General features: G+C 36.9%; 2 protein-coding genes, 2 long non-coding RNA genes and 1 pseudogene across 7 annotated transcripts in view; 3 read left to right on the top strand and 2 right to left on the bottom strand.

Moving 5' to 3' along the window:
• Positions 1–21,539, bottom strand: part of LOC309506215 (NACHT, LRR and PYD domains-containing protein 12-like) — a 239,496-nt pseudogene that overhangs the window by 63,724 nt on the left and 154,233 nt on the right. The gene's annotated exons all lie outside the window — the stretch shown is intronic.
• The window catches only part of LOC309506453, a 191,062-nt gene that overhangs the window by 87,048 nt on the left and 82,475 nt on the right, over positions 1–21,539 (top strand). The gene's annotated exons all lie outside the window — the stretch shown is intronic.
• Positions 1–21,539, bottom strand: part of LOC309506436 (NACHT, LRR and PYD domains-containing protein 3-like) — a 271,279-nt gene that overhangs the window by 192,634 nt on the left and 57,106 nt on the right. The window lies entirely within an intron of this gene.
• LOC309506322 (zinc-alpha-2-glycoprotein-like) lies at positions 1,121–16,131 on the top strand. 2 transcript variants are annotated; one of them, XM_082180148.1, is made up of 8 exons: positions 1,161–1,334; positions 1,931–2,203; positions 2,303–2,590; positions 2,675–2,959; positions 4,448–4,570; positions 4,759–4,836; positions 6,014–6,046; positions 14,302–16,006. In XM_082180148.1, the coding sequence occupies exons 1-8, from the start codon at positions 1,253–1,255 to the stop codon at positions 14,319–14,321; spliced, it is 1,182 nt and encodes a 393-aa protein (XP_082036274.1). In that variant the 5' UTR covers positions 1,161–1,252; the 3' UTR covers positions 14,322–16,006. The 2 variants fall into 2 exon arrangements, with proteins under 2 accessions (XP_082036275.1, XP_082036274.1); XM_082180149.1 differs by lacking the exon at positions 6,014–6,046 and having other exon boundaries at positions 1,121–1,334; positions 14,302–16,131.
• LOC309506549 lies at positions 6,053–13,376 on the top strand. Its single transcript, XR_014208859.1, has 2 exons — positions 6,053–9,466; positions 9,740–13,376. It is a non-coding gene; the product is annotated as an uncharacterized lncRNA (long non-coding RNA).

Below are 21,539 nucleotides of genomic sequence, written 5' to 3'. Positions count from 1 at the left end.
CTTTTTTTGAAAGTCAAAAAAAAAAAAAAAAATTCCTATCGAAAACAATAGGGCCTTCGCCCTTTCAGGGCTTGGGCCCTAATAACAGTTCCAATTCCACTTGGAAAAGGAGAAGGAAAATCAGTGATTAGAAAGAAAGATATGGAAATATGGACATTGACATGTTCAGCATTTTCTTTAACCCCACAGTTTTCACAGTATTCACTATTCCTTTTCCCCATTAAAAACAAGGTGCCATTCAATCCTGTGTGGTCCACTCTCAGTCTTGTCATTATAATTTCCTCCCGCCTAGTCCTTTCCTTACATTTTTTAATACTGACAGATTTTTGTATTTTATGATATCCCCTTCCTTTAGTGTCTTCTTCCCACCATTTCTGCCATATTTCTATACCGTTCTTTCTAATCACTGATTTCCTTCTCCTTTTCCAAGTGGAACTGTTATTTCCTGCTGTAATGCATCTTTTGCTAGTTTATCTGCACTCTCATTGCACTGTATATTATATGAGGTGGAAAGACGGGATTCAGGAAGCAGGGCGGAAGTGGAATCTGATGGGGATACTGGGAACAGAAGGATAGGGAGAAGGGAGAAGAATCACCAGAACTGCACTTTTTAAATTTCTTAAAGACACAGGGTTGTTGGGTAGAATATGAGAACACTTAAAGGGATACATTTAAATTCTGTAATCATATACTCACCCTCATGTTGTTTCAGTCCTTTACGAATTTCTTTCTTCTGCTGAACAGAAAGGAAGATATTTAGAAGAATATCAGTAACCAGACAGTTTCTGGTCTCATTGACTTCCATAGTATATATTTTTTCCTACTATGGAAGTCAATGAGACCAGAAACTGTCTGGTTACTGATATTCTTCTAAATTTCTTCCTTTCTGTTCAGCAGAAGAAAGAAATGCGTACAGGTTTGATGAAACAGGGTGAGTATATGATGACAGAATTTTCATTTTAAAGTGGAGTATCCCTTTAAAGAAAGAGCATGAAGTTACACACTCCTGCACAGGTGGCGGTATGCACCTAAAAGTTGTTTGCAAGCCGCCATTAATCAAGAGAAGAAGAAGAAGGAGAATCGAAACAAAAGATTCGTAAAGGATTCGAAGCTTTCATGACGCAGTTAGAAAGAAATCGCCCATCACCGCCATTTTCTACAATCAGATTATTACAGTCGTTGAAAGTTCTTGAGTTCAGACCGACAGTAAACATCAGTGGACTTAGATAGCCTAAGCAGAAGATTATAAATCATGGAAACGGGTGTCCTGACAAAAAGTGTTGCTCTGCTTTGCTTTTTCTGTCTTTGTGGGACTTCGTCTTCAGTTCAAACGGGTAACGTTAAATGATTACATTTTGCTGCGTTTGTTGGAGAAAGTGAAAGTAACATTTTACGCATCCGGTCTAAAAAATGCATTGGAGCAACATAATTGAAATTTGATTACGAATTTATGTCACATAGTACATGGAATTTAAAAGTGTATCTATACTTAGCCCATATAATGAAGTGTATAGGCTACGAGTTTTGTCAAATAAAAAAAGCGTACTTTCCATAATTTGACATCGATCAAAATGGTAGCGGTCTAGTTATAATATTACTGTTCATATGATCGATACCAGGATTAGCCGCCTTAAATACATTTTTCAACAGAATACAATCTGGATATACCAAAAAGTAACCTGAAAATAGTGAAACTATTTCAGATCCAAGTAGGCACACATTTTTATTAAATGGCCTTCATCTAAGTATAGGTCGGTTTTTTAAAATTACAAAAGATCTAGTCTGTTTAGTTTTTTCTGTAACTGAAATGTTTTGAGACTGTTCTGCGTGTGCCTAACTCACCTCATATTTGATCTGTTCTCTCCTTCAGAAAATAATTTGATCACATACACTTGTTTTATGCAGTCTATTTTATTCATTTGGTTTACAGAGAGACACTCCCTGTACTACATTTACACAGCCTTGTCCAAACCTGTCGATCTGCCAGGCATCCATGAATTCACAGCTATGGGTCTTCTAGATGACAGACAGATTGACTATTACAATAGCAAGGAAAAGAGAAAGATTCCCACACAGCACTGGATGAAAGAGAAAATGCAGGAGGATTACTGGGAAAAAGGCACCCAGTCAAGAAAGAGCAAAGAACAGTGGTTTAATGTGAATGTCAAAATTCTGATGGACCGTATGAGAGACAATGATTCAGGTGAGAAATATTGATACATATTTACCTGCATATGCATATCATTTTCATATTATATTGTTATTATCATCTGAAAAACATTTTGTTTTCTGTCCCTTTCAGATGTTCATGTTCTTCAGTGGAGACATGGGTGTGAAATTGATCAAAGGGGAGAGGAAACTACGTTTTTCAAAGGCATTGATGAGTACAGTTATGATGGCGATAACTTCCTGTCTTTTGATGATCAGGAGTCTCAGTGGATTGCCCCAGTTGATGCAGCTCTTCCAACCAAGAGGAAATGGGATGGTGTGCAAATCCTGAACCAGTACACCAAGGGCTACCTGGAGAAAGAGTGTGTGAACTGGCTCAAACAATTCAGAGAATATGGAGAAGAGGAGCTCAAAAAGGGCTGTGAGTAAATGTAGAGTATTTGTTGATTATCTGCAGCTGTCATAAAGATATAACTGATTGATAAACTGATTTCTGTGTCTGCAGCTCCTCCAGATGTTCAAGTGTTTGCGAAAAAGTGTACCAGAGACAAAACTAAGCTGAAACTCACCTGTATGGCCACTGGTTTCTACCCCAAAGATGTGATGATGACCATAAGAAAATATCGCACATCCCTGCCTGAGAATGAGATTGAATCCACAGGAATCAGACCAAACCATGATGGAACCTTCCAGTTGAGGAAGCGTGTGGAAATCAAGGAGGATGAAAAAGCAGAATATGACTGTTTTGTGTCGCACAAAACTCTCAAAGAACCAATTATTGTCAAATGGGGTAGGTAAAGTGAACGTATTTAATCATTTTCTCTGAGGAAACACTGGTGGAAGTGCCTACTTGAAACAACTTGAAAGCATGATGTGTACGTTTTTAGTGACCAATTAGCTTAGTGAAATTAGAGTTACATCTCAGTGTTTGTGAGCATTATGACACCTGCAGTGTTTACCGACTGTTAAGGCCCTTTCACACTGGACGCGATTTTGACGCACGAATAATTCGCGTCAATGGTTTTATTTTTTGATCAGCTGTTTGTGTAATGAGTGCTTCCACACCGAACGCGAATGCGCTGCGGCGAAAAAACAAATTTTATTTTATTCGCTTCGATGTCGATTTTATTTTTTACTTTTGCGGCGACAGAAAAGGCTTCAGCCAATCACATACTACAAGGACAACGATTTGAAAGACAATGTGTGGCATAGCATTGCCAACCAACTCGGTTATCACGACTGTGAGTATGTTGTGTGATAGTTTTAGTCGTTGTATAGTCCTGTGCTGTGTAGGCTAGCAGGCTAAACTACATCTGGGTTTGAAAGCTAACACATTATCGTCAAAGATAGAGACAGAGACCGTGTTTACTTTGAACATTTAACAAAATGTAGGGCTGCTTTTGGTATACTACATTCTTTGTGTGATATCTACAGTTTCTAGTCGAATGATTTTAACTTGCTTTACTTCGTGTGTTACATGTAATGTGTAGTGACATTACAAAACGCAGTGTTTAGTTGAAGACGCAAAAAGACTGCACATAAGCATACTCCCCTTCAGACTCTCTGTTCTGTAAGATTGGCTGCACCCAAAACCTTCTTTTCTGTTTTTTAAAGAAAATGAAAAGTTCGTCTTCACTGGATGATGATGATGAAGTGTCCATGTTTTCTCAGCTGTCGGCGCGAAAGTTTTGGAATGTTGAAGCTCTCTGAACGTCACAGACGTCGCAAATTCGCGTCACGGCTGATGTGAATGGTTTTGACGCGAACTATTCACACACAAACTATTCGCTTTTTCGTTTCGCTTTTTCGCTACGCATCCGGTGTGAAAGGGCCTTTACACTCACAGAATGTCTATGAAAGAGAAATTATGCCACATAGAAACACTTACAAAGTGAAAACAAACACTTGTGATCCATAAATGTGTCTTTCAGAGGATAAGTGCACAAATGTCTCATGAATATTTATCAGTACACCATAATGAGAGAAAATATCACAACCTATGACATTGACACTATGAAGATTTTAAACCTGAAAGTCAAAAATAGTGCCTAGATAAGGATTCTATTACAATTAAAATTACAGACGAAAATGTTAACATCCATTAATGTGCTACATAAAAACCTTTTAAAATCTCAGAAAATGTAGTTTAGTGTTTTATGACACCTTAAAATAACTCTTATCAACAATGGAATTTTTTTTTTTTTTTATGTAGTAGACATTTAGACTTTACATACAGTAACTTTGTCCATTTATTATTATTTTTATTTATTTTTTGCAGATGGAAAATGCAAAGACTGCAATGAAGGCCCTGTCCTGGTTAGTGGAATTGTGATTGGAGCTGTAGTTGCAGTTGCTCTTGTTGCAGTGCTCGGCTTTTACCTTTACAAGACTAAAATAATTGGTGAGTATTACAACATAAATACAGATTCTGGGCACAATCTTTTTAATAATTTTCATATTTTCAACTGACAGGACCAAAATCTTGAAATAGTCTATATTAATTATTTGTGCTGACCAGACTTCACTTGTTTATCTCTGCCTCTGACAGCAATGCATGTAGATAATAACTGTATTTGTAATCCTCTATAGGTTTCTTAAATCAGAGGACTGTAAATAGAGAACCAAGAGAGGTTAATGTTAATGGAACAGAGCAAAATCTTCTCCCAGGTAAGCTTTCAGAGAGGACTGAAGTGGAGTAAATCAGTATTTCCCTTTAGATAAGTATTATGGGGTGTTCACACATTCAAAAATTGTATCACTAGAGGTCCTGTAGTGGATGCTTCTACTGCTGGATTCCCCAATGTTTTTGATGGGCTGCGCATTGGCCAAAACATCTGACACAAATTGAACAGATTGCCGTTTAAAATGCATAGTGACTATATTCTGACAGGGAATGTTTTCTGCTACTAATGATGAACATTCTTGGGTGCGGTTCCCAAAAGCATCGTCAGCCAACTATGGTTGCAATATAGCAACATAATTCAACGATTTGGTGTTTCCCAAAACCATAGTTCCAATGAATATTCTCAAACAGCATCACATAGATTTGTGGTTGAAACTACAGCTCTTGACCTGTGGTTAGAAGCATAGATTCTTTTTAGTATGACATGTGGACTTACATACAATATGCTCTTAAGCAAACTTAGGCTGCATTTACACTGCAAGTCTTAATGCACAGATCTGATCTTTTGACCATTATCCGATGTTTTGGCCTGCCTGTTTACATTCACTTTAGACAGGACTGGTATCCAATATCTGTGTTTACATTAATTCCCGCCCAAAATTATTTTCGGTGATCGTTTTACCATGCACATGGTAGACCCTGGTTTTGAATGGCTGTGCTATTCAAATTATTTATATAATTAATTTTGGGTGGTCATGATTATTTTCCAGCATGGACAAGATAACAGCTGCATGACTCATGAATGTTTTGCAGCGCAAAATCTGACGGAACAGATATATAGTCCGGAAATAATTTTCGTTTATCTACAGCTCAGAAAGCTCAGAATTCTGAAGTGAAATAAAGTAGCCCTGTAATATATATATATATATATATATATATATATATTTTTTTTTTTTTAATGGATCTACCAGGATGGCACGGAGTGACAACTGACAGCCTTAGAAAAAACATTGCCATCCCAGATTTATCCCCATATAAAATATAAATGGAAGCAGTGTTTTCTGTTACATTGTGTTTTCTGTAACACTGTTAATTTAAGTAGCTAAGATATATAAAATATCTGTTGTCAGTAGAAGCCTCTATACTGTAGGAAGATACATATCTTATTAATGAGCTTTCTGTGTTTATTTCTTTTTTTGTATTCCTCTTTATATTTCCCAGCCGGAAACGACAATGGACATGCACTCAATGGAGGTAAGCTGTTAACAGTACAGGAACAGCAGAAAAAGCTGCTGATCATGTTTTCTAAAGTAATGTGCTTTAAGTGTTGTGTAGCAACTCATAGGGCCCTATTTTAACGATCTGAAACGCAAGTATCAAGCGCGAAACGCAAGTAACTTTGTGGGCGGGTCTTGGGCGCTGTTGCTATTATACCGGCGGGATAAATGACTCTTGCGCCCGACACAAATCTAAAATAGGTTGGTCTGAAGTAGCTTCATTATTCATAGGTGTGGTTTGGGCGTAACGTGAAATAAACCAATCAGAGCATCATCTCACATTCCCTTTAAGAGCAGGCACGCTTGTTCCATGGCGTTTTGCTATTATAACGGCGGATTTGCCAGGCGCACGCCAGGAGCGGTTCACAGCCGAGGAGACCGACGTTCTCGTCAGGGCCGTAAAACACAGAGAAGTGGCATTGGGGATGGAGAAACCCCCCCAAATTAACTTCGGTTAAACAGGCGTATGATTAGTGTTGCTTTGACAAAATTATGACGAAATATTGTTGTCAACGAACCTTTATCACCTGACGAAAACGAGACGAGACGTCATGTGACGATGACTAAAATAAATGTATAATGCAATATTGTTGACGAATAAAAACGAGACTAAATGTGGTTTACAAAATAAAACCTATGCTAAAATGTCTCTTAATTTTCGTTGACCAAAACGAGACGAGACGAAATGTTATAACGTCACAACGAATGAGAGAGTTGTGCGTGAACCCATAGCTTTGTCGGCTTTAAATTCTGGTTTGCGATCTGGTCACCCGATTATCAGCGAGTTTAACAATATTATTCCATTAGTTATTCCATTAAAATGTCTCATTGATATATTTGACACATTCATAATCATTACTTTTGCTGGTTCTTTGCGACAGCTGTATGTTATTGGCAGCATCACCCTCTGGTTACATGATTTTATTTTAGAGAATAATCGCACAACCTATTCGATATTCTATGATTAAATAAACTAATCGAATATTAAAAAATCGTGACTCATCCCGGCATGAAATCTCTTGTTTCTTTTCCCAAATCTTCACTCACGTCTCACCCATTTTCTAAGGGGATTATAAACGTTTCTTCATTGGTTTGCTTTTAATTAGATCTATTATATTCGTATTCTTTACTGTGGTAAAGTAGAAAAACGCTGAAGGACAGATAGCCTACATTTGTACTTGCATGTCAAATTCTTTTTAACACAGTTTGTGCTTGTTATGAGACATGGTAAGGCACGTCAAGTTTAGTTGTAAAGCGCGTTTCACACGCGCGGGTGATTTTTAAGTTTCACTTTCTCTGGCAGCGCAATCTCAAACATAGCCTAAATATCTCGCCCTTGTGGAGGATAAAATTCGCTCTTCAGACCAATTTACATCAAGTAGAAAACATGAAGATATCAGAAAAGAGATTGATGGTCTCTTTCCTGCTCGTGTCCCACATCCCTCTAAAAGCGCAGAGTGGTAGGCTATATCACACGTCTTTGTGTGGAAATATAAAACAAGTTTTTTTTTTTTTTTAAACAAACCCCCCAACCACCAACGGTAGTTGGTCCATTACCACCGCGGTGGTAAAAAAAAATGCCACCGTCACAGCCCTAAATATAATAAGATAACCTTTGTAATACTATATTGACTGGATTAAATAGAATTGCTTTACTAAAAAGAGACTAAAATACAATTTTCCTTGACTAAAACTAGACTAAAATGTCATCAGTTTTCGTCGACTAAAACTAGACTAGAAAGAGTATGAACGTGACTAAAACTAATAAAAACTAAAACAACAGCTTGACACAAAGACTGAAACTAAAATTAAAACAGGCCGCCAAAAACAACACTACGTATGATAATTTGGGTAAATGTGTAAGCTAGATTTATGCTTTTATAATAAACTATCTATCTATTGTAATAATGTATGATTTGCAAAAATGAAAACTGCTGCTTCTGTGTAGATGAGAGAATCAAAGTGTATGCGCGTTGTGCACACGCTACATTATGGCCAAGCATGCGCCCTTAAAATAGCATATGAATAACATGCGAAACGCGCCACTGACTTTATACTAGGTTTTTCCTGGTAAGTGGCGGAATTGTTTTCTAAACCTGCAAAATACGTTTGCGCCGGAACACGCCTCCTCTTTGCGCTGAACCGCCCCCTCGAGCGCAAATGCATTTGCTAGTTTACCGACGTGCGTCTGTGGAGGGAAAAGTCCGCTGTGCGCGGGTGCAATAGGAATGATACATGCGTCGGTGTACAAAGTTAATTGCGCTGGGTGCAAGATAGGGCCCATAATGTAATAACAAAGCAACAATGATAATGGCACATAATGGAATAAGAGGTTTGTAAAGTAATAATTTTAGTTTTGTAATGTAATAATTTTTTAGTTATTGGAGCTCAAATTAATAATGATTTTTAAATTGTGGGAAATGTATTACATTATGAATAGGGGTGTGACGAGACGCTTACTCAACGAGACGAGATGAGACACGAGATTGGGTTCACGAGAACGAGACAAGACGAGATTTTTACACAATTTTTAAGAAATCCTCAATGATGAAATATATGAATGGAAAATAGTAGGGGTCGACCGATTAATCGGTCGGACGATTAATCGGTCGGACGATTAATCGGCCGATTTTTTGCATTTTTTAACATAATCGGCATCGGCCAATATCCAGTATATCAAGCCGATTATTAGGCGGGCGCATCTGTGGGCAGCCTAGTGTTGTTGTTGTGGAACACGTGTTCGATGCACGCTGCGCCTAGAGTCATTCTCCAGCAGAGTAAGCAGACCTCATCCAGTGCCTAAGGAAGGAGCTAAGTTCCTTGGAGAAAACTCCTTTATATTTAATTAAAACCTTTTGATATGTTACTGCCAACTTCGAGAAAAAATATGAATAGGCGACATGACGTTCGGCTACTTTGGATATTGATAGCGTAGTTGAGGTTGCATTAGCACAGCAGAAGGGTTGCTATCATGTCACAATAAGTAAGCAAGAATTTTGCAATTACAGATAGAGAATCTGATACTTTTATTTGTTATGTTTTGTGTGTCTTATATTTGAGAGGGTTGTCACTCAATGCAGAGAAATAAGTAATAAAAAAGTGGCCATAGGTTAGTGAAGGACTGGCTTTGCTTTGCTAGCGTCGTCGCTAGGGTTGGGTAGCTACAGACAGACCCGGTGCTAATACGGCACTGGTGCCTTAACGACCGTTATTTACCGGACCGAATATCAATGCGTATTTCTGTGCTTCATTTCGGTGCTACTGTTATGCCTGTGCTTCTCTTGGATGCTCTGAAAACGGACGTTAGAAACGTGACGCTAGTCAGCAGTTAACTTTAGCATACTGTTAGCTAGTAGCTGGATTAAACACGGTTAAAATGCTGGCCAAACAGTGTAATGTGTGACTATTTCACTGTAGACTAGGGGTGGAACATGTATTCGTATTGAACCGAAACGGTATGGGCGTCACGGTTCGGTGTATAAATTTACACGGAGAATACATGGTATAAAAATAAATAAAACTCGCGTGCAAATTAATTCATGTAATGCGGAACTACTGTTAGATACGCGGGTTCTTTGGGGACACCTAATCTGTAGCTCCGCCTTAGCTCTGAAGCAGGCTGCGACGTAAAGATTGCAATGCTGGAAAATGGTGTGTGTGTGTGTGAGAGAGAGAGGGAGAGGGAGACTCGGGAGAGGGAGAGAGGGGCGCGGGCGCGATCGAAAAGTCGCGTGTGTTTAAAGTCGCAAAGTGTTTACTTATACGTGTGTGTGTGTGTGTGTGTGTGTGTGTGTGTGTGTGTGTGTGTGTGTGTGTGTGTGTGTGTGTGTGTGTGTGTGTGAGGCGCGGATGCGATCGAACAGTGGAAACATAAAAACATACTCCGTCATTTTGTTTACAAGACATCATTCAAACTGCAAAGTGTTTAAGTTACTGTTAATTAAAATTTTAAGGAAAAAAAATATATTAATCTGAAATGTAGCAAATACATTTTCAATTCATTCAGGTACAATTACCAAACATATCTCAAGGTCACAACAAGTGCAGATTGTTCAAGTGTTCAATAAATATTTTTGTTGAGAAATCTTGTCTATCTTAAGTAATTATTTGTGTTATATTTTATCTTTCAAATAGAGGTTAAAAACAAGCACATAATTGGCCAAAATAAATCGGCAGCATTAATCGGCCATCGGCCGACCCGGATTTCAAAAGATCGGCATCGGCCTGAAAAAACCCATATCGGTCGACCTCTAGAAAATAGTCTTTTGTTCAACTGAAAATCACAAAATGCAAAACGATTTAGGTGCATTTTGAAATCAACTTGTAATGAATGTTATTTTACTTCTATTTGAATTAATTCTGTGCAGTAAAAGACATGCAAACACTGCAAAATGTTTTGCTATAAACTCTACCATATGGCTTCTCCCCTGTACGATTTCACATGAGAAATCTAACTCCTTTCCACAAATCGAACATAAAAAAATAAAACAGTATAAATAAAATAAATATAAATAACTGAAATAACACTTTAAATGCAAACAGTAAGTGTGTATCCATAATCAAAGTACTGCTCTCTCAAAACTACAAGTTCAAACAGAAACAATTTTTTTCTTCAAGCATGAAAAAGAGATACATTAACTACACAGAACAGCCTAAGATTATGGTCATGGTCTTTTTCAAGAATATAAGCATGTCGACGATTTCTGGCAGCAGTTGAGACCTTTGGGCAGGGCTGCACGATATGAGGAAAAGCTGCGATGTGCGGTAACATTGTTTAATATTGCGATGCCGATTTGACTTGTGATATGTGAATGTTAGCTATACTGTTCCCATGTCTTAGTGCTTTAATAGGTTCTTTGCGTGATAGGTCAAATGTTTATTACCTGCCTGGTTCAGATTACACTATTTTAGCACGATTTTGGCACGATCCGTTTCGTGGAGATTCGGACAACGGGCGTCGGGACGCAAGATTCGATCGTTTCATTTCGTATAGTGTGTCATAGTGGGCGATAACCTACGCGTCTGCGATGCTTCAGGACATCACGACAGAAAGTTTTTTAATTTTAACGGTCCTCCACGACGGGTTGAGTGCTAGCGAGAGTGAGTGAGAGTGCGAGCAACAGTGAGTGTGCGTCAGCGTGCGCGATCTGAGCGTGTGTGTGCACGCGAGTGAGTGAGTGAGCGAGGGACACGTGTGTGTGTGTGTGTGCGCGCGGAGTGTGTGTGTGATTGGCCCGGCACACAAATTATTTAAAAGTGGCAGGGGCATCTTCAATACTAATTTCACCCTCACCCTCCATCACTGACATCATTCACAACAACTCACGAGACAAAGTTTCACCTCGACGAGAAATCTCGTCGCGTTTTAATCTCGCGAGATCTCGTAACACGAGATCTCGTCACACCCCTAATTATGAACTCACCAAAAACATTGTCATATTGTAATAGTTTCTATAACAAAACAATTGTATTCTTTTTAAGGCACAACAAACATTGATGCCTTTTTATTTTAGTTTTTGAATATTAAATGCACTAGATTTAAATATTCTTGTATTTATTATTTAAGGGGTTTAACAAAAATATATTACATGAACCATTTAAGATGGGGTAGCCAACCCAGCTCCTAGAGAGCTATCAGGCAGAGTTTAGCTCCAACCCCAATCAATAATGCCCATGCCATAACACTGCATCCACCATGTTTCACGGATGATAGGATATTCTACAGATAATGCTTATTCTCCATACTAGGGGTGGCACGGTTCACAAAACCCACGGTTCGGTTCGTATCACGGTTTTAGGGTCACGGTTTTCGGTTCTGTACGGTTCTTGTTGTTGTTTTTTCTTTTAATCTTTAACACTCCAAAAATTTACTTCAGCATATGATATATAGCTGAATTATCTAATTATTAATTTATTTATTTCATAAATGGGGTGTGTTTGCAAAACGCAGCTTCTCATTTCCCGTGGGCTGTGTCGGACAGTTATTTGTCACCACTTTTTGCCAGGGTTGATATTATGTCCCAGCACGGATGTACCAATACAAATAAATAAAACATTTCCAGTTAACTAGCAAAGTATTCGTTTCGTTCGTTTGTTAAATAAGAAGCAATCTAGCGCTGAAATGTGTTTTTTTTAATCAAGTGATCAAAGTGCTCGTTGCCGTTGCGATCAGTGGCGCTGATACAGTGTTCTCGTGGCTCGCGCACACACCGCAGCGGCCGCACATTCTTCACTCAGACGCGCGCTTCAGTCCGTTGAGGAGACTCTAGGCTACTCTATTCGTTCCGATGAAATCACAAAACAAAATTCATACAAATCTGTCCCTGCTTGATATACAACCGCTGATAAACATAATCGGTTTTGATGAAAAAGAAAAATATATACGAGTGCAGATTAGAACTCAGAACCTTTGACACGCTTGGCAAGTTCTGCCACTGGACCATTAAAGTACATACCGGTACGTGGAACAGTCGATCTATGTAGCCTATTTATTCACGTGAAAAAAACAACATATAGCCTAGTGGAGTTGATCTCATTAAATGTCTAAGTAAACCCAGTGTACTATTTAAATCGATTGCTGGACATTGTAATGTTATTCTACATTTGTCTGATTTATGATTTAGCATTGTATTAGCAGTAGCACGGGCACAAGGCTACATTGCGCATGCGTCGAACCGTGCGAACCGCGCGACGCACACACGCACCGAACCGAGACAAGCGAACCGAACGGTTTGGATGTTTTTTCATGTACCGTGCCACCCCTACTCCATACACATCTTTTCCTATCATTCCTTTCATAAATCCTCTGTATTTACTGGGGATGTGCATTTTTCAAAAATATTGTATTTGAATATTTGGGCTCATCATTTCTTTTTTATATTTGATTATTTGTTTATTCAAAGGGTTAGTTCACCCCCAAATTAAAATTCTGTCATCATTTACTCACCCCAATGTTGTTCCAAACCTGTATGAGTTTCTTTTTTTCTGCTGAACTAAAAATATATTTTGAAGAATGTTGGTAACCAGACAGTTGAATGGTAGCCATTGACTTCCATAGTATTTTTTTATTTTTGGAATCAATGGCTACCGTCAACTGTCTGGTTACCAACATTCTTCAAAATATATTTTTAGTTCAGCAGAAAAAAAGAAACTCATACAGGTTTGGAACAACATGAGGGTGAGTAAATGACAGAGTTTTCATTATATCATTATATATCATTTCATTATTTTATATCTTGAGGTTTGAGTTTGAAAACATTAAACAATTTGTGTAAACAAAAAAATTACAATTCCAAAGCATTTAAGCTCTAGCAGAGCGAGAAAAAAAGCTACGTAGACTGCGCCATTTATCGTACAGAATGTATATACAGCCTACACTTGAGCTGGCATATGGTTATCGTGTTCATATCGTTTCCCATGTTCATGTTGAGAAAAACAATATCCACAAGCTCAGGTGAAATTTGGCTCCTCAGTCTGATAACAAGGTGTGCAGAGAAACTTACTCTAATTAGATTAAAGGTGCAGTGTGTATTTTTTAGCGGCATCTAGTGGTGAGATTTGCGAATTGCAAACAGCCAGTCACTCACGGCTTATCTCTCAATTTGCAAACTCGAAGGAGAAGCTACGGTGGCCGACCTAGGATAAAAGAAAAGATGTCGTCGTCTGAGTCAGCAGAGAGTAGCAAGTCAAGCAATGGGGTTTCTTTATATTATATTTATTTTTTCAGAAAAGAATTATTGTAAACATTAATTTATTTATCCATTATTACAAATTGCTAGTGTTTATAATGTAATACCTTTCTTGTACAATAGCCTATTTATGTGGATAAAATAAAAAATAAAAAAAGATTTTGTTTTGAGAAATTACATTAACATTTTATTGATAACATATTACATTATGTGCAATTGTTATATATTTATATACCACAGCAGTGGTCCATTTGTGGCAACACTGCACAAAAGTGAACTTTTCTTGCTGTAGTTTGGTCATCACCAGTTTCAACAGAGATGCTCAAAAAAGATGTTTGGTACAATGACTGTATGAGTTTTGAGTCAAAGTACAATGTAAATGTGATTGATTATACAGTATATTTATATGTAAGGTTAATTGTAAAATATTCATAAAATATATAGCACACAATCCTATAAGTAGTTTGAGACTACAACTAGATCAAGATTTGCTTAAAATGTCACAAATGTTCTCATGGCTATAACAACTTCTGTCTTATTGCAGGATGCAATGGAACTGTCTAAAGGAAGGCATTGTCCAAAGCAGTAATAACCTGGCATATGTATGCAAGAATTATGCTCAAGGATTTAATCTGTCACATAAAAAAAAAAAAAAAGTGTTTCTTTTTGTGCCACAGGAAACAGGAAAATTAATAATTAGGTATCTCAGGTATCCATGCTCCCTTTTTTTTCCTCTCACTTTGGTCATCAGATGATCAACTATATGCATTGTTTTCCTGAATTTTAAGTATGTGAGATCATTTCAGCTGATATTGAAGGTGTTTGATTACATTTTTTGCCTTTGGCAAATCCTTATATCCAATGCGAATTTCATTGCATTTAAGTATACATTTCATCAGTCCATGCATTCTCTGGGACTTGATCTGAACCTTTCGCTAGCACTTGCTGTATAAGTGTGTTGTGGTTACGCTTTGAAAAATGTTACAGTGTTATTCTGATGTACCTCTGCGGTTTCAAAACAATTGTTTGTTGGAAGATTTGACTTTGTCGATTGCAGAAAAGCTTTATTTTTAGGGGTTCAAGCACAATATGCGGAAACCCTGATGTAATTGTTAAGATTTTTATTTTTATTCTTCCACCGCAAAACTGATTGTGCAAAACCGTAAGGCCTCTAGATACTTGAAACCTGGCCCAGATGGTAGGTCTCAATTTAGTGATATCATTGGAATCTTCGGCTCAACGAACAAAACATATCTCAGATTTCAATTCCACCATTTCAATTTTTCTGACATTTTTTAATTTTCAGAAAATTTTACTTTTTCGACGCCGTTTGTCTGATTCACTTCGAAACTTGACATGTTGACACCTAGAATGACATCTAGATCCTCATGGCAAAAAAATTTTCATGGCAAGAATTTCGATCTGTGATTCACGCTCACGACGGGATGCCAAAAGGTTTGAAGGTTAAATCTCCTCATTCTGAACCACTTTGCCTCAAGAAATACTGCTGTCAATCAAATTGTTCATTAAATATTTGAATTTATTTGAAACATCTTTTTCAAACTTCTCGTAGGCTGTTTGTCCGATTTGTTATAAAGTTAAAACTTGACATGCATAATCTTGGCATGGCAAAAAGTTAATTAACTTTTTTATAGTTATCTGGCATGACCCATTGTGAGTAATGTAACATCAAAACAACAATCATCAAAGATTACGAGAAAGAAGAAAATGTGTGCATATTGTGCACAAAGTAGAAACTTCACAAAACTGTGTACATATGGAGAACAGGTCATTTTGAAAAAAACAATGCCAGGTTTTGTGGATTTCTGATGTTTAGAAAGCTCACAGTAAATTCTAAATGATCACTCATTTCAACTGAAATATTAAGGCTGTAATGTTACTGTCGTCCACTAGAGACACCTGCAGAATAAAAAAAATAAAATAAAAAAAAATCAGTTTCCAGCATTGTTTGATAAATGTTTTTTTTATTATTTTTTTTATTATGATGCACTGGTAATATAGTTTTATATAATCAGTTTGCAAAGAAATGTGTAATGCTTATATAGACCATTAACATATATTTTCCCAATACATAATCCAACGTTTTTTTTTTTATATAATGTTTTTTTGTGTGTGTTTAAGCTTGCTTAATGATGTTGCTGTGGAAAAATTGCTTTTTTTTTTTAGATTACTGTGCAAACCAACGATTATAATTGTAATTCTTCTTACTAATAAAGTTCTTTTCTCAAGTTTTGCTTTTGCATTCATATTTAGACATAAAATCACTATTATAACATGACAATTGTGCCACAGTTATTGTGAACCCTGAAAATGTTATACAGAGGAGATTTGGAATAAACATTTTGTTACCATCTTTTATTTCAAACATCTGTATCTACAACAATGTGTGTGAGCATGCTTAGGGTTAAGTAGTATTGTTTTAGCCTTTCTTCTGTGTATCTGTTTTAGCCTATAGATTTCATACAATAAAAAGTCGTTGATGCTGAAGCTATTCGAGCTCAGTCCCATCACAGATTTTTCAAATGTAGTTGAAAGACAAACTGCTGAAACCTATTTCTTGGTATTTGCTTGTCGAAATTGCTATAATTTTCATAATACATTTCACACAATTCTACACTTATACCTTTATTATATTATTACTTATTATATATTTTTATATTATTATTAGTAATAATTAAAAAAATATTATTAAAACAATTACAAATATTAGTAGTAGTATTATTATACTTTATTATAAAATTATATTTAACTCTGCTGGCCATTGAGAGCCTGAGAGGACACTGGTCAAGTCACTGGAAAAGACTCCTAGTTGGTACAACAGGGTCACAGAGCATTTTCTTGAAAAGGAACGTAGAATTTACGTATAAATAAATGGACAAGTTTTATGATGTAGGCCGAAAATGAGCTTCCCCTCTTTGAAAGACCAGCAGCCGCCACTGCTTTCAAGCTGCATTGAGACTGACATTTGAACCTTCAAACCATTGGTTGCCAAGAAAGAAAGACATAGATGACATCTATTTTAGAAATGGTTTCTATTTTTCTGCGACATCGCCGCTGGAACAACAAACACAAAGTGTGGCAATGTTAATCTTAGGTACTGTTTATGTGCTTTATTTAATGTTAAAAGCGTGTAATGTGACTTTGAATATCATTTAGTGCTCCAGCTTTGTAGCTGTAAAAGCAACAATGGATAATTCACCTCAGATCTTGAAATTATACAAATGGAGACAAGAATGTTCAAACTGCGAAAAGTGTATTACATTTACCGACGGAAAATGTAAAGTTGCCTGAAATGTCGCAGCGCCTGAAAATAGGTCTAATAGGTTAGACAAACTTAGTCCCGGTCACGTTGGAAGTTACCGAGCTGGGGACTATTTTCAGGTGCTGTGTCATATCATTACGCTTACGCAGGAATGAGAGTATAGTTCCTAGCCATATCAGCCAAGAAAATCGCAACTTTTCATTTTCCCTCGGTCTTAGTACACGATGTAACTACAGAAGAGTCAAGTTTTAAATAGGAAAAATATCGAAACTCTTTGGTCATTTTTTTGAGAGAGATGCTAATGGTCTTGTCCGATTCAATGATCTATGCTAAGCTATGCTAAAAGTGGTACCGCCAGACCCGGAGATCGGCTGAATGGATTCGAAAACGGTAAGACTCAACTGTTTAACTCTGGGGGAGTTGTAAAATGAGCCTATTTCCAAAAAAAGTGGAGTATCCCTTTGAATCTCAACTTAAAACTCATATATTCACCATGCTCAGTAAATAATTATTTTCTTCTTTATTTCTATGTCTTCCACTTTTTAATTTTTTATGTTACATGCTTACTTTATTGAAATTGATGTTTTCTTTGATTATATAACTTCCCATGTTAATTTAGTTATAGTTATTGGTTGTCTCCATCTGCTTTTCTGCTTGTCTGATTGTTATAATAAGCAGATTGCTTGTCTCTTTGTCTGTCAACTGTTTGTATTATTTTGTGAAGCGACCTTGGGTTCTTGAAAGGCGCTATAAAAAATAAACATATTATTATTATAATATAAATAGTATAAATAGTGCCCTTCTCTTGTCACTTATCGCCTGTCAATGACGTAATATACGCGTTATCCCTGGTTTCCGCTTGTACTGCCATTTCTTTAGCCTGGGAAAACACAGAAAACTTCCGGCAAATTTAGATTTGCTCTGCAAGTACTCTGGCAAAGAGCTCATTCAAGCCCATTTCTAATCTGTCGAAATCGCGGCAGCAATCAGAAACGTTGGGGCGGGCTTTACACGATGACGATCGCTCTGATTGGTTTTAGGTCTATCCAATTGCGCCCAGAGGCATTTGAGCGACGTCCGTCAGTCACACTGAGACATTCCAAATGATACCAGATACACTGTAAAAAAATTCTAACCTCTCCAAGTCAAAATTTTCTAGTGACTGGTCCCATCTAAATTTTTAAATTGGCCCAAGTGCAATTCTTGTTGCAATAGTCTGTAAACATTGGCTCAATGAGAAATAATATGTCAGACTAATTGAAAAATTTAGATGTTATCAGTCACTAGAAATGTTTTGACTTGGGGATGTAATTTTTTTTTACAGTGTATGTATAGTGTTGTATGCTAATTGTTCACATTAATGATATGATATGATAAACTATTTTCTAATTTCTTAATTCTCACACCTATCTCACTGACTACACATAACCAGGAGAAAAGAAGTTTCAAACAAAATGGCACCCACCTCCTTACAAGTTTCCTTAAAAGGAAATCTTAAATTCTGAACAAAGGTGTAAATCTTCAACTAAATTCCCAATTGAACCAATGATTAGCACTTGTCAGCAACAGAACACAATAAAGTTCTCTGGACATGGGGAAAGACAAAAACAAAAGAAAACAAACACAACACAAGTCACATAGATCATTAAAATACGTCCCAGGACGTAACACTACATTTTACACAATATGAACAGATAATTGAACTTTATACCTGAAAAGGAGGAGGAAGATCACAGATTAATCTTCTTCCTGTTTGGCTGTTTTCATTAATCAATCCCCCTAGTGCTCGACAAAACACAAGTAATCGATTGCACACCTTATTGTGTCAATCTAATTGATCACACATCACACAAAAAAATGCATGTTTGTCCACACATTTTATACACATTTTATACACATTAACGTAAATGTAGATGCTTTAAATGAATTCATAGAATACATGTTCCAGTCTGTCACACTTCCTCTGGTTCGGATATGTGCTGTGATCCCCGTTGCGAGTGTTAAACTCATCACGGCATTCCACGCTGAAACCGTTCTCATGTGCATGTTATTACATACACAACAATGTTATAGTCATATTTTCCATGTGTGAGTAGTCAAACTATAGTTCTGTCCGCAATGTGGGGAAATTGCAAATAACATTTTGTTTTGCTGAACAGTCAGAGGTTAATGAGCAGCGCTGAAAAAGTCTTTACATTTGTGACATTTGAATTCTCCGCTGTAATGCAGATTTTTTTCCTTAGATCATTTTCATTGACTGATAAAACAGCAAAAATAAAAAAATCTAATCTTTTTTTGAGGGTTCTATTGTATATACTTTATTTAAATACTGACTTGCCCTTCCTGCTAATATTACTAAAGCTCCGATTCCTGCTGCTGGTCCTGCTACTCTTGCTGCCATTGCTGCTGCTCCTAATCCTGCTACTGGTCCTGCTAATCTTGCTGCTATGAATGCTGTTACTCCTGCTGCTCCTAGTCCTCCTACTGCTGTTGATGTTCCCCACCCCTCCTTCTCATTTCTTTGTTCTCCTCCAGACACTGTAAATGAGATGTATGACAAACATTTTAATGTATAGATGGATGAATAGCTGGATAAATTATAACATGAATTACTCATTACTTACTGAAAGGAGGTAATCTTTCCATGCTTCCTCTTCTCCTCTTCATCTTGCCTGTGAGTTTAATTTGATCTGTTTGATCTTTAATTTGTTTGTTTCTAGTTTTGTTCTTTCTGCTACAGTAATATCCAATAGCATGCAAATGTTCCTGTTGTCCTTCTCCTTTTTAGAACAGAAACACAAAACATGAATTTCATTATATATATATGTATAACTCATTTTCCTGCTAAGACAAAACTCACCCTGCAATAAAGAAATAAAACGCACCCTGGACAGAAGATCGAGAGCACGGGACATTGTCCTGTCCAAACGTATCTCCTTGTTTATACGGTATATGCATCCCCCCTCTCTCTCCTCAAGTCACTAAAAGTTCACTGAGATTGTCTATATATCACATATGATGTATCTTGTGAATCTATTGTTTTTCCTTTTCATGTTTGGTATCATTTTAAATGTCTCAGTGTGATTGGTAAAATGGTCTTAATTTCATTGCAGTCATTAGTATAATGAGAAAGATTGAAATCTTGGGAGAATTCTGTTCTCTTCTTTGGGTGATGTCTCTTCAAGATATCTCCCCTCTCCCCCGAAACCAGGTGTTACCCCCAGGGGAACAGGAATAGACCCAAAACAACTCTAAAAAATATTGGTATAACCCTTTTGTTCTGGTCTGGGTATTTAAGGGTAGGAGACAGAGCAGTCTTTGGGACCCTTTACCAGGATCATCCCCCATACAGAGCTGTTTCAGTGTTTTCCTGTTAGAGCACACTCACACACCACTGTGTGTCTCTGTCAGGAATGCATTGCTTACTTTTAGACTCATCTTTGAGAAATTGATGTCATGTATTTATTATTTCTGAATTGGCTTTTAATCACTTGTGTAATTGGCATGATACATTTTACCTGACAAATAAATGTTACATCTTGATTTATTCTGCATTTTTCAGAAATCATTATTACTAGTAGATTAAAGTGTAGTCTGGTGTTTCCGCAAATCTCTGTCCAGGATAGATCAAACCGAAGGCACTATGAATGGAGCATGGGGCACATCATTAAGGAGACCTTCCGATTTCTGACTATCCCTGACTTAGCATGTTGTACGCTGCAACTATTACAAAACATTACACCTATGGGTCTGCAGTGAGCGGCTGCATAGGGTAAAATACTTGCACTGCACCCTCTGACTATTTCAGGACTAGCTAGTTTGTGAGCGTGAGCGCACATTCGTGATGTGACGTCTCAAAGTGACACTAGGTCCTTAATGAACGAATATTTGAGATTATGAGATGCTCAGAATAATCAAAGATCTAAATGAATTCATAATCAATATTTATGATTATTTTCTAATCAGAAACACAATCTAAATTTGATTATCATTTGAAATTGGAGTCAGATTAAGCATAGAGCTAAAGTAATATTGAAACTAAATTCTAATAAATTAAGTGAACTTCACTGGAGCGCTGAAAAGACATACACGCAGTACCCCTTCGCCCAGGCCGCTGGACTCCGTCATTGGGCCAATAGGTGGTCCTTACATATATATATATATATTTTTTTTTTTTTTTTTTTTACATACGTTTTATCATTTTACACACATATAATTAAATACTTTTGAGGTATAGCCACAGTTTTTTTTTTGTTTTTTTTTCTGTTTTACAAAAGCTTTTTGCATAATGACATAATTCAACATATTTTTAGTGCTGCATTTGACACTGCTTCAGTGTCACTTTTACCGTTTGGATCGTGACCATATAAACATGGAGTGTGTGATCATTTTAACAGGATTTACAAACTTCCTTTTTTAACACAGCACTGCTTAAGCATCATATGACAGTTTTCAATATACTGTATATCTCCAACCATGTACAATGGCATTTTTATCAC

Source organism: Leuciscus leuciscus (assembly GCF_965113295.1).
Source record: "Leuciscus leuciscus genome assembly, chromosome: 9".
Classification (NCBI taxonomy): domain Eukaryota; kingdom Metazoa; phylum Chordata; class Actinopteri; order Cypriniformes; family Leuciscidae; genus Leuciscus; species Leuciscus leuciscus.
This window is presented reverse-complemented; position numbering and strand designations above follow the sequence as displayed.

Bases quoted from the DNA above. Each gene is read 5' to 3' on its own strand.
- LOC309506322 (XM_082180148.1), top strand. From the start codon at position 1,253: ATGGAAACGGGTGTCCTGACAAAAAGTGTTGCTCTGCTTTGCTTTTTC. The intron at 2,960-4,447 runs GTAGGTAAAGTG...TATTTTTTGCAG, and splicing joins ACCAATTATTGTCAAATGGG to ATGGAAAATGCAAAGACTGC. The intron at 4,571-4,758 runs GTGAGTATTACA...AATCCTCTATAG, and splicing joins TTACAAGACTAAAATAATTG to GTTTCTTAAATCAGAGGACT.